The 13628-nt window shown below is 37.3% G+C and overlaps 1 protein-coding gene across 1 annotated transcript in view; it reads right to left on the bottom strand.

The window, feature by feature from the left end:
* LOC107719887 (myosin-11-like) overlaps window positions 1–13628 on the bottom strand; it is a 49310-nt gene that overhangs the window by 12397 nt on the left and 23285 nt on the right. Inside the window, exons 2-5 of the mRNA XM_016527431.1 lie at window positions 11574–11688; window positions 9096–9229; window positions 1318–1427; window positions 1006–1168 (exon numbers count right to left, since the gene is read on the bottom strand). Coding sequence (XP_016382917.1) covers window positions 1006–1168; window positions 1318–1427; window positions 9096–9229; window positions 11574–11613 — 447 coding nt within the window. The 5' untranslated portion in view covers window positions 11614–11688. The remainder of the gene's footprint in view (window positions 1–1005; window positions 1169–1317; window positions 1428–9095; window positions 9230–11573; window positions 11689–13628) is intronic.

Here is a 13628-nt window from a genome sequence, read left to right as displayed (position 1 = left end):
CTGACCTCCTCTGATGTTAATAAAGCTTGCATATGGATCCGCACGTCTCACGTCTTCTCAGCCCCGTAACATCAGCATCTTGATATGCCACACCTGTGCGGTGGATGGATTATCTCGGCAAAGAAGAAGTGCTCACTAACACAGATTTGTGAACAATATTTGAGAGAAATAGGCCTTTTGTGTACATAGAAAAAGTCTTAGATCTTTGAGTTCAGCTCATGAAAAATGGGGGCAAAAACAAGTGTTGCGTTTATAATTTTGTTCAGTGTATATATTTGATTATTATTATAGAATGATAAACTTCACATTTCAGCCTTTAAACCATTTAAAAAAAAATGGATGACAAAGTATGAACTATTACATTAATTTAAACAATTACCAAGCAATTATTATTAAATATTAAATTACAAATATATTTTACTCTCTTAATAAAATCGTTTAATTTTCACATTAGTCTGAACAAAAACAGCAGACGTGCTTATTGAAAATGCAAATTCATCTGACAGCAGGTGGCGCTTTCAGAACGGCAGAAGTATAGCAGTTTCCCCGGTACCCGCAGTACACAAAGCAGTGCTGCACCTGACTTTAAAACGTGTAGCAATTATATTTATTCAATGAAATCAAAGCCTTTTTAAGTTTATTTGTCACATTAAGCCATATCGCAATTCTTGTCTTTCTGTCCTCAAATTTTAGACCTCTTGAAATCATAATTAAGACTATTTAAGACTTTTTACGGCCTTAAATTTGATAAAAACTAAATTTAAGATTTCTGAGGACCTGCGGAAGCCCTGTATGTATGTATGCATGCGTGCGTGCATGTGTGTGTGTATATATATATATATATATATTTTTTTTTTACATTGCAATTACTGGACAATATTTATTGTCAACTTGAAATATATGTTGCAGACAGCTGAAATATAGGTCAATATATGCCCAATCATCTAGATGTGTCATCTTGTTAAATATGTACTCAATATTACAATACAGTTCATATTTACTCACATTGTGTTCAGTCTGAAGCAGTTTTTCAGTTGTTTCTTGTTTTTGTTTTGTTTCTAAAGCCTCTCTCAGACTGTCAATAAATTCCAGTTTCTCTGAGGTTCTGGCAAGCGTGTGCTCCTTTTCCATGAGCGAGGACTCCAGACACTCCTGTGTGCTGCTCAGTCTGATTCAACAGATATGTAAAATTTTTTTTTTTTCTGCTATAAACACAGCACAGTGTATAAATGAGATTACCATGGCTACAAAACAGACAAGAATCTGAGTTGGAATGTTTCTGCAATTAGGCTCCAGGACCTAATTTTAAATAATTACCCTTTGAGTTGTTTGTTCAGGCTGGCAATGAGTAGCTGATGCTTTTCTGTCTCTCTTATCTGCTGACTGCGAAGGTTGGCGACCTGTGCCTGCAGGCGCTCAGATTCATTCTGATGGATAGGAAGATGACAGATCATAACAACAATTCAAGCAAAATAGCGAAAATCCACCACACGGCCCAACTGCGTGTCATGTCGTTATAGATAAATGTGTGCTTAACCTAGGGCTGCATGATGATGACAAAAATCAGAATTGCTGATTATTGCCCTCAAATACTGTAAGAATACCAACTAATACACATTAAAAACAAGCTGGAAACTAGTTTGCTGTCATTTTATGCATCAGTACATTAAGGGTGTTTTCACACTCAAACTCTATTGACAGCGGTGAGAAAGAAGCAGTTATAAAACATCTGATCAAAGCGATGTGTATATGTTTGCACAAGCTCTGGCATCATGTCAACAGATTACACTGTTATGATAGTTGGATTGTAAGTATATATGAGGCTATAGACTATATAGATCTGGCTGTGTGAGACTATTAACCCATTTTCTTTGCATGTCACATTGACATTATAGTACAGAGTAACTCTTTTGGCATTACCCTGAACACTGCATAAGCATTCATTTCATGTCATTGAATAGAAGAGAGACTCTCGGGAATGTGTGTAAACATCACATGCTTTTGATTTTCCCAGCTAAATGTCCCAAGTCCTTCAAAAAAAAAAATCTGTCTACAGGCTTTCAGAGACAACCTAAAATGTCAGGGAAGGTCTTGTATTTAAGTTTTGTTACTCAGGTGTTTGTTACCCCCCCCCCAGTACAATTTACCAATTCCAAACCACATCAAATTTAATAACTACTGTTTTGTATTTAATCACTTATATGTGATGTGTAATTGTTAACAACGGCTGGGAGTGAAAAATGTCTTATACACAGGTGTTCATAATAATTAAACAGGTTTCCATTTACGGGTAAAATGCGCCAAACAAAAAATATTTAACTCACACTACAAAGTCAAAAATTATTAAATGCCCATCAGAAATATTAAAAACTAATGCAATACAGAAATTGCTAAATTAAATCATGACCACTAGTCAATGAAATGCTCACTTGAATTATTCCAGCTGCTGTTTACCTCCGACCCTGCTCCAACACTCATTCCTGTGGTTTTTAAATTTTGAAAGACTTAATTAGCTGAATCAGGTGCGTTTAATTAAGGTTAAAGCTAAATTCTGCAAGGCTGCGGCCCTCCAGGAACTGAGTTTGGTGCCTCTGTCTTAGCACAATAAAAAAAACATATTCAAATTATGAATAAATTGTATGCTGAAAGTGTCAGCTCACTGACTCAGTCCTGCACTCTCACAAAAACTCCTAAAAATGGGATACATGCACTGCAACAATAATCTTTTGATGCAACTGGAGTACACGTCAATATCGTGCTATAGTATAATCAGGGATACACATAAGTTTCTCAGTCTGGTTCTCATCAGAGCACCTGAAGATTTGGTTTGGCGATCACCCTGAGCATAGTGTGACCTACTATAAAAAATAAACTAATAATTAATAATAGCATTATTGCACTTTATTTATTTATTTCATTTTTTTAAATAAAAAAATAATAAAGTGTGATAATACCATTATATTTAAAAAGTGAGTATTAAATAAAAGTACAATTATTTTATAGTACACTGGAAAATACAATGTATTCACATTTTCAGTTCCTTTTATTTCTTTACTTTAAATATACATTTTCACCATCTTCAAACCTAAACTCAGCAAGCTTTTATTTTGACGGGTTGCTGGCAAGTATAGTATAGTATAGTATATATTTATTTAATGCCATGTCAGCATCAGAGGCTATTTTCATGGTAAAAACAATTAAAACATACAAGTATAATAAATACAATAAAAACCAGCAAACAAACAAACACAAGTTATATCACACAAGCTTTTTTTACATTAACGTGACTTTTCCTGGCAAAATTTTACTAAATAACTCTTTAAATGAGTTCACTTCATAAAAGAGTTTTCTCTGTACATTAAAAGCTGGACAGTCCAATAAAATATGTTTGCTGGCAAGTAAGTATATGCTCTGCTGATTTTAGTGCTGTCAAGTGAAGCAATAAGGCTTTTTGCTCTGAAATGGGCAGTGCATAGCCTAGATTTATGCTTTCAATTTGAATGTAAATCTTATACAGTTAATGCACAACATGGTGATCTGTCAACCATTTCGGTATGCAAAGGAGCAGTCTGAACTTATTTACCCAGTGCATTACTAATCACTTATGTGCATCCCTGGCAATAATGGTTTCTTTTTACAATTGCATAGTCCTGGCAGCCATATATGTAATCACAATTATATTTTTTGACTACTTATGCAGCCCTAGCTTAACTCAAACGGTTAAAAACCACTGTTGACACACCCTGTGTGAACTGCACTCTTATTTATAGTGTGAAGAGGACAGTGTTAAAACAGTAGAAACTAGAGCCCGGCCGATATGGGTTTTTTGGGGCCGATACCGATATTAGGGAGTTAAAATAATAATTCCGATAAATACAATATAAATTCACGTCTCGCGCACTTTAATGCCCTTTGAATGTAACGTGTACGTTCCCTTGGAACTGGAATCATGGCGGAATTTCATGTGAAGTCCACTTCGCAGGGCACTTATAGTCGAATAAGACAAAGCTTGAATGCTGCTGCCTGAACAAGAGACCTCCTTACTGAAGTGAAAGTGTTGACTGGTATCACTATCTCGTGAACGCGCCAGCGGATCTCCACCAAATTCAGGGGATCCCTTCAGCTCGAGGAGCCCTCTCGAACGCCACCCTCCGCGCGTCGGTAGCCCCCCGGGATCGCTTGATCGGTCGGCGCCGGACCGCGAACTTAACCACCCGTAACTCCCGAACCCCGGGGGCTATCGACGTGGGGGTGGTCTCATTCGAAAGCGGGCCTCTAGACGTACACTCGATTCGCGTTCGAGAGGGTTCCTCGAGCTGAAGGGATCCCCCGAATTTGGTGCGGATTCGAAGCGCCGTTGCGGAGATATGGCCATTCAAAATTTAAATGGTTTTAGACTTAAGCTTTAAAGCGTTTCATCCAGGTCGCCAGTAGCAAACAATGAAGTGTGCTCTGCTGGACAAACAAAGTAATTACACCATTTCAAGCATTTTATCTGCGTTATATGTTCTGTAAAAGTAAATGTTCATATCAGCGGCATATTCGCCGATACCGATATATCGGCGACAGGCTCATATCGGCCGATAATATCGGCAAAACGATATATCGGTCGGGCTCTAGTAGAAACAGTGATAAGTACAGTACAAAGAGAAGTTTCCACGCTCAGATGTGCTTTTGGAAGCTTACACAAACATAAACAAACCTGAGATGGGGAAAGTGCTCGACCTCCTTCATCTATACCAAACGTTGCCTGCGTTAGAGGAGTGTTGCATATAGTTCACTCAATATACAGGTCATTAACTGGCTATCCAACACTCATGGCGAGATTTAACATGATTCAAACTGTCAAAAATATATTTTTTTTCCCTACAATTAAAGAAAAATTAAAGACTTGCATCACTCAGCATTTTTTTTTTTTTTTTGGAAACAGCTAAAACTGACCTTTTGATAAGCCCCAGCACCTTAAAAATATTAGTGACAAATCATACATAGGCCACTCTTGCTGTCAATCTATTACTTTGTTAGAATTTGTAAGTTTATTATTGTATTTTGTGTGTCTATGTTTACATTTTTTTCCCTTAATACATTTGTCTAGTTTTTGTCATTAAAACATTCTTGATAGTAGAATTACTTTCTTATGCATCCCATCCTCATCTTTCGTTGCCAATTCAAAAAGCTTATAGATCTAGTAACAGAGGCTTGAGCCATAGACATGCAGTTATTAGCAGGGAAATTATGGAAATTGTCATTTTGTTTGGTTGGTCAGTATCTTTGAATGGCCTTTGTAATATAGTAGTAGAAATTATTTGGCCAAGTGATATAGAACTGTAACACGGTCAACAGATTTGGAACTACTTCATAGCTGTATTTTTTAAGAAAATTAATCACACCTAGGTTTTTTTAATTTTCTTTCACTAACAATATTTTTCAGAAATTGTTATGGTTAGTTATAGGTAAGGCTTTAGCGGCCCAAAAATATCTATATAATGTCTAAAGGGGTGGTTGACTGTTTTTTTTCTAGGCTTGATTGTGTTCATGGGGTGCAGTCTAACATGTGTTAATGCTTCATTTTCACATAATTACCTTTATTCTACACCACTATGTCCCTTCTCCTTTGAACGCTCCAATGATTTCCTGTTTTTATGAAGCCCTTCCCTCAGAAATACGCAATGGGCTCAGATTGGTTAGCTGGCCCAGTGTGTTGTGTTTCGTTAAACCGCCTAGTGCGCATCTAAACATCACGCCCCTCACCTAAGTGGCATGTGCTCCTGTGTTGTATTGTAAACAATGGCGTCATCAATATTTCTTATCAATTTGAGCCCGAATGAGATGCAGAGGATATTAGTGAAGAGGATCGCGCAGAACCTGTGCAAGCACACGGCTCTTAACGGTATGTTTTTTTGTTTGTTGTTGCTAGCTTTTAATATACGGTTTTATCCTGATTAAAGCTTTAATACAGCACGCCAACCACATGCTTAACGCTTCTCATAGTTATGTGAAAAATATCTGTCTATACACAAAAAGTGTATAATTGGAACACAGTTTATTGGAGCCGATGAGCTGATGATCAGGTGAGAGAGAGAGAGATTCAGAGCAGAGTATGTGCAGAGCAGGGGGACGCGAGGAACAGGATTAAAAACCGCTGCTTTAGAATACTGATTTTGAAACTTGTGAATCCATTAGAATCTTTAGAATACAGAATCGCTATTCATATATGAATAGATTTTTTGTGCACCCCTAGTTTTGAAGGCATGGCAACAACTCTTCCTCTTCTCTATAGCAGCGCAACATGGCCTCGCCCCCTTTGTTGCATGTTCCCGGGGGCGGGGTTTATGTAAATTTCAGGGTTTGTGATGTCACCAACCCGGGAAGAAGCTCATTGTAGTCCCTAAAAGCCATTTTTGTAAGCATTAAACTGCCAGAATTTTAAAAGACGGTATCTCCGTTTGCATTGAACTTTCAGCGTTGTAACTTTGCAGATATTGTTTATTGTTTACCAGCAACATTACACACTAACGTTAAAAAAGTGAAATCGCAATCAACCACCCCTTAAAAAATGTGATGTTGACTCATTTGTTGGATTATATATGGTTTTTGATGGAAAAAAATGGATGAGACGAATTGCTTCTGTGCAGATTATAGGAAGGTAAATAAAGTGACTAGGCCTGATACATTTCCACTATATTTAATGATTCCTGAGGCAATCCAATACAATAATTTAGTGACTGACAGCTGCAGTAAGTGAGGGAGCAGGCTTAGCAAAGGGTCAGTTGGCAAGCAGTGTAACTGCAGATGCTGATATTGATAGTGCCGTTATACGTAGTCCAAACAGTTTCAGTGTACCTGTAGCAATTCAATGCGAGCCTGAAGTTGCAGACGGTCCTCTAGATCTTGGCACTGTTTCTCAAGGACCAAAATCTGTTCCTGCAGTTGGTTTCTCTCTAGTTCAAGCTCCTCAACAACAGACCTCAAGCCATCTAAACAAGTGAAAAGAAATGGCATATATCTTAATTTATTCAATTTATCAATCTGAGTTTTAAAATTTCATTAGCCAACCAAATGCAAAGCTTCCATGAAGAAAAAATGTTCCCAGTAAGCGAATAGCCCCAACTGCAGTTACCCGAATGAGCCTGTTTTAGTTGTTTTTACCGGTTGTTATCAGGGAATAACATACCTCGGAATGTGGTGTCTGACCAATCAGAATAGAGTATTCCACAGAGCTGTGTAATCAGGGCTTGGCATGAACTTTTTTGCTCAACAGCCACTGTGGCAAGTGGTTTTCCAAAATTATTTTCACTGGCCACAATTTTGTTGTTGGGAAATTAATTACATAGTACTGCATACTAAAATTTATTTAAATCGATTTCCAGGTCATTTTTTCCCCTAACCATATTAAATGCATGCATCATCTTTCATATCAAATTCTTACATTTTATTAATAATTTCCCTTAATATAATAAGACAATATTGTTGTTACCAATCAAAAAGCTATCTTTTCACTGCAGAAGAAACAGAAGCAGCTGAAGTGGCGTTAGATGCATTTATACAGACAGTTTAATGAAGCTAAAATTTAGTATGAATACACTTACACTGCAAAATTACAAGATCATAAATCATGAAATGATACTGGTGTTTTAAAGGGGTCATATGATGTTGCTAAAAAGAACATTATTTTGTGTATTTGGTGTAATGAAATGTGTTTATGCGGTTTAAGGTTAAAAAAACACATTATTTTCCACATACTGTACATTATTGTTTCTCCTTTATGCCCCGCCTTTCTGAAACGCGTCGATTTTTACAAAACTCATCGGTCTGAAAAGCGAGGTGTGCTCTGATTGGCCAGCTATCCAGAGCGTCCCTTCTCCTATAAACGCGCTGATCATTTCCTGCTTTTATGAAGCCCTTCCCTCAGAAATACGCAATGGGCTCAGATTGGTTAGCTGGCCCAGTGTGTTGTGTTTCGTTAAACCGCCTAGTGCGCATCTAAACATCACGCCCCTCACCTAAGTGGCATGTGCTCCTGTGTTGTATTGTAAACAATGGCGTCATCAATATTTCTTATCAATTTGAGCCCGAATGAGATGCAGAGGATATTAGTGAAGAGGATCGCGCAGAACCTGTGCAAGCACACGGCTCTTAACGGTATGTTTTTTTGTTTGTTGTTGCTAGCTTTTAATATACGGTTTTATCCTGATTAAAGCTTTAATACAGCACGCCAACCACATGCTTAACGCTTCTCATAGTTATGTGAAAAATATCTGTCTATACACAAAAAGTGTATAATTGGAACACAGTTTATTGGAGCCGATGAGCTGATGATCAGGTGAGAGAGAGAGAGATTCAGAGCAGAGTATGTGCAGAGCAGGGGGACGCGAGGAACAGGATTAAAAACCGCTGCTTTAGAATACTGATTTTGAAACTTGTGAATCCATTAGAATCTTTAGAATACAGAATCGCTATTCATATATGAATAGATTTTTTGTGCACCCCTAGTTTTGAAGGCATGGCAACAACTCTTCCTCTTCTCTATAGCAGCGCAACATGGCCTCGCCCCCTTTGTTGCATGTTCCCGGGGGCGGGGTTTATGTAAATTTCAGGGTTTGTGATGTCACCAACCCGGGAAGAAGCTCATTGTAGTCCCTAAAAGCCATTTTTGTAAGCATTAAACTGCCAGAATTTTAAAAGACGGTATCTCCGTTTGCATTGAACTTTCAGCGTCGTAACTTTGCAGATATTGTTTATTGTTTACCAGCAACATTACACACTAACGTTAAAAAAGTGAAATCGCAATCAACCACCCCTTAAAAAATGTGATGTTGACTCATTTGTTGGATTATATATGGTTTTTGATGGAAAAAAATGGATGAGACGAATTGCTTCTGTGCAGATTATAGGAAGGTAAATAAAGTGACTAGGCCTGATACATTTCCACTATATTTAATGATTCCTGAGGCAATCCAATACAATAATTTAGTGACTGACAGCTGCAGTAAGTGAGGGAGCAGGCTTAGCAAAGGGTCAGTTGGCAAGCAGTGTAACTGCAGATGCTGATATTGATAGTGCCGTTATACGTAGTCCAAACAGTTTCAGTGTACCTGTAGCAATTCAATGCGAGCCTGAAGTTGCAGACGGTCCTCTAGATCTTGGCACTGTTTCTCAAGGACCAAAATCTGTTCCTGCAGTTGGTTTCTCTCTAGTTCAAGCTCCTCAACAACAGACCTCAAGCCATCTAAACAAGTGAAAAGAAATGGCATATATCTTAATTTATTCAATTTATCAATCTGAGTTTTAAAATTTCATTAGCCAACCAAATGCAAAGCTTCCATGAAGAAAAAATGTTCCCAGTAAGCGAATAGCCCCAACTGCAGTTACCCGAATGAGCCTGTTTTAGTTGTTTTTACCGGTTGTTATCAGGGAATAACATACCTCGGAATGTGGTGTCTGACCAATCAGAATAGAGTATTCCACAGAGCTGTGTAATCAGGGCTTGGCATGAACTTTTTTGCTCAACAGCCACTGTGGCAAGTGGTTTTCCAAAATTATTTTCACTGGCCACAATTTTGTTGTTGGGAAATTAATTACATAGTACTGCATACTAAAATTTATTTAAATCGATTTCCAGGTCATTTTTTCCCCTAACCATATTAAATGCATGCATCATCTTTCATATCAAATTCTTACATTTTATTAATAATTTCCCTTAATATAATAAGACAATATTGTTGTTACCAATCAAAAAGCTATCTTTTCACTGCAGAAGAAACAGAAGCAGCTGAAGTGGCGTTAGATGCATTTATACAGACAGTTTAATGAAGCTAAAATTTAGTATGAATACACTTACACTGCAAAATTACAAGATCATAAATCATGAAATGATACTGGTGTTTTAAAGGGGTCATATGAAAAATTTAAGGGGGTCTGAATACTTTCCGTACCCACTGTATATATATATATATAAAATAAAAATGCTTCAAATGAGTAGTAAAAAAAAACCACAAGTCTGCAAATCAGGACAACAAAAATAAAAAATACAATAATAATAAATTACTCACCCTCATGTCCTTCCAAACCTGCATGGCTTTCTTGTATTTTTCAACATCTTCAAACTTCAAATTTAAGATAAGTTACAAAACATGTGAAAAGTAATAGCCTTTGACTACACTGACAGCCCTTAGTGCATCTTCTTTACACAACATGTTTGAATGTAATGCATGTGTTAGACTTTAGTGTTTGCAACTTTACAGATCTTCTTTATGCACCAAGAGCTTGTAACACTCCAAAGAGAAAGGAAAAATTGAAATCGCATCATATGACCCCTTTAAATCAGTTTTTTTTAAAATATGCAAATATAAAATGTTGGAAAAATGCAAAGATAAGCTACTTTTAAATATGAAAGTAAACCACCAGAAGGTGGCATCAATTCACTGAGTCACAGGCATTCATTCAAACAATTTGTTGATTCAAGAATGAAACAAATGCCTGTCTTTATGAATAGATCACTGAATCATTGACTCAAATGATTAATTCAAAAACACAGAATCATTCAGTAACAAAACACCGCTGTGTTGCTCAGAGATGCGTGGCTGTTCTGCTGTGATCTTTGTTTGGAACTATTTTTGTTAACCAAATCGAGCAAAAACAGTCAACATTGACAATGTTGTACTAAAATGTGTATTAACTACTCATTTGAACTCTTGTATCGCAGTTTTCAGTGAACACTTCACTCTCTTGGTCGTGTCATGTTGCTTAACTATGCTATGTTATAAATATAAAAAACTTAAAAGTAAAATTTTTAGCGCAGTATGTTTCTTCTGTGTGCAGTTGCGTTCATTTGTTCTGATTTCTCCACGAGAATGTTTTACATACAGACAGGCTACATGAGCCTCAACTGGTGTGACGTTGTTACCGTTGATTATTCATTATCAATTGCCATTTAAACTGAATATAATAAAATCAGAATCATTCTCGATTAGTTGAGCGGTTGGGCAAGTAAAATTCTCTTTCACGTGCCCCTTCAAAAATCCACTTGTCCTAACAAGCTCTGTTACTGTAGGCTATATAACATTCACCCCGCCAAAGTGGCTAGTGGGACTGACTATATTACCCACCACTGCTGAAATCCACCCGCATTTGGTGGGTTGGCGGGTGTTAATGTCAAGCCCTGCGTGTAATAAGATAATGTTACTTGCACTTTTCATCCTATGCACTTTATTTTATTATCCACTTTACACTTGGATTTACCCTAGTATTTTATTACTATTTAGTAGTTGTTGTTATTAGCTGTTCTGTTATTACAATTATTTTATTATAACAGTTATGTCTTCTTTGTATTGATACAGAAGGGTTTACAAGTTGACTAGAATCTCAATAACCTTCAGATAATCAGATGATAAATCCCTTCCAATTTACATATTTCTTAATATGACCAACTTGGACAACCATTCTTATTTGGTGCACAGAGATAAAAAAGATGGAGATCATCACACTCAAGTGAAGTGTGACCAAAATAACAAGACCAAAAACTGCACACAGCAAACATTTAGAACATGGACAGTGTCTAATGGGTTTCACACCTGTATCTGCAGCACTGTGCTGTGGCCACCATCCACCCATGTTCTCTCCATTCACAAGAACATCGCAATCAGAGGGGCCTACTGGGTCTTGCCTACTATGAAATTCCAAGTCCTCCTGTAGAAAGAAATAGAAAGAACATGCATTATTATTATTATTACTACTACTACTACAATACATCACACCTGCATGGCTTTCTTGTATTTTTCAACATCTTCAAACTTCAAATTTAAGATAAGTTACAAAACATGTGAAAAGTAATAGCCTTTGACTACACTGACAGCCCTTAGTGCATCTTCTTTACACAACATGTTTGAATGTAATGCATGTGAAATTAGAGACTGGCAACTGAGGGCTAAGGGTCTACTTTGTGTTTGAAGGAAAAAAGTCATAGTCTGAAATGATATGAGGGCAAGTAAATGACTTTGACTCATTTCTGACTAAACTATTCTTTTAATTCAACTTTGCAACACAGCAAAAAAATAAATAAAAAAAAAATAAAAAAAAAAGGTAAAGGTACTAAATACAGTTTGGTGAGAAATTAAAGCAAAAACCCAAGGGGACTCGCTGTGGGAGTGGCTATAGGCCCATACACAGGGCACCCGTTCACTGAACAGCTTGAAGAGCATGAAAATTATGTGAAACATATGCTATCGCCTTTGCAGTTACCATATTTTAAGCCAATTAAAAGGAGCTTCTGAACTTGCTTGTTAGACACAACCATTATTCAAACATCACTTGCGGGCATATCTTTTGGAAGAGTGGAGTTCCACTGCTCCAGTAAGAAGTAATCCAATTTTTAGAATTAATATCAAGGTGCACTGAAGCTGATATGGCAGCACACGGTGACCTAACACCTTACTAAGAAATTTTTCCTTTAATTTGTCACTCATCTGTATGCAATTTACCTAGAGACTTTAGTTCATACCTGCAGGCTGCGTGGGGTGAAATATTTGGGCTTTCTGCTTTTCTGTGGGCAGAGTCCACGGGCCTGGGCCAACTCCTCCTCCACTTCCTGTTGCCGATTGGCTAATGCTGGATCGGAGCAGCGAGGAAACATCCAGTCATCCTCAATCAGTTTTGTGCCACAAGACAAAGGGATTGGATCAAATATGTTTAGGGCAATGGAGGGCAGAATACAAAATCAGGATTGAGGAGAGACAGCCAGGTATTTCTAGTGCAGATTAGAGAGCGGAAAAGGGCCGGAAAGCAGCAGGTAGCAGCACACATTGCAAATTCAGCTTCTGTGGACTGTGGACCAGAAGACTAAAATACGCAAGACCTATATAAGCCATAATGATAATTACAGTGCAAACTACAGCGATAAACAGCTTTTTGAGGATTATTTTTTAGAAATTATAACAATTCACCTTGGTCTCAGCAATAAATGGGTAATACCACCTGAAGTGTCTTTCAATCAACTACAGCATGGAAGCGAAAGTGGGACACCCTGAACAAAGTAGTAGTACATGACTACAATTATGATTCAGTAAGAAATCAGTCTAGTCAATTGCATCACAATTGGGTGAGCACATCTGTAACAAAATCAATAAGGTGAGAAAGGTAAGTTATCACTTCGATCATTATCCTTAATTTAGAGCAAGACTTCATTATGGGCTCTTCATTATAGTCACTGCAACAATGCATTAAATTTCAACATCTTTACTAGCACAATCGACCCCATTCTGTTTTTCTTAAAGGGTTAGTTCACACAAAAATGAAAATTAGCCCACAAATTACTCACCCTCAAGGCATCCTAGGTGTATATGACTTTCTTCTTTCAGACGAATCCAGTCTGAGTTATATTAAAAATTGTCTTTGATCTTTCAAGCTGTTTAATGGCAGTCAGCGGGTGTTGCAGTGCATCAGTCCAAAAGAAATGAAATAAAAAGCGCCCATCCATAATAAAAAAATGCCTCACACGGCTCCGGGGGGTGAACAAAGGCCTCCTGTAGCGAATCGATGCGTTTTTGTAAAAAAAATATCCATATTCTAAACATAATAATCACTTTAATGTAGCTTGCGCCAACAGTTGTACACGGAAGCAGCTCCAGGAG

Source organism: Sinocyclocheilus rhinocerous, unplaced genomic scaffold, assembly GCF_001515625.1.
Source record: "Sinocyclocheilus rhinocerous isolate Xijiao unplaced genomic scaffold, SAMN03320098_v1.1 scaffold1593, whole genome shotgun sequence".
Taxonomy (NCBI): domain Eukaryota; kingdom Metazoa; phylum Chordata; class Actinopteri; order Cypriniformes; family Cyprinidae; genus Sinocyclocheilus; species Sinocyclocheilus rhinocerous.
The sequence above is the reverse complement of the archived record's forward strand: the minus strand, read 5'-3'. Positions and strand labels throughout refer to the sequence as shown.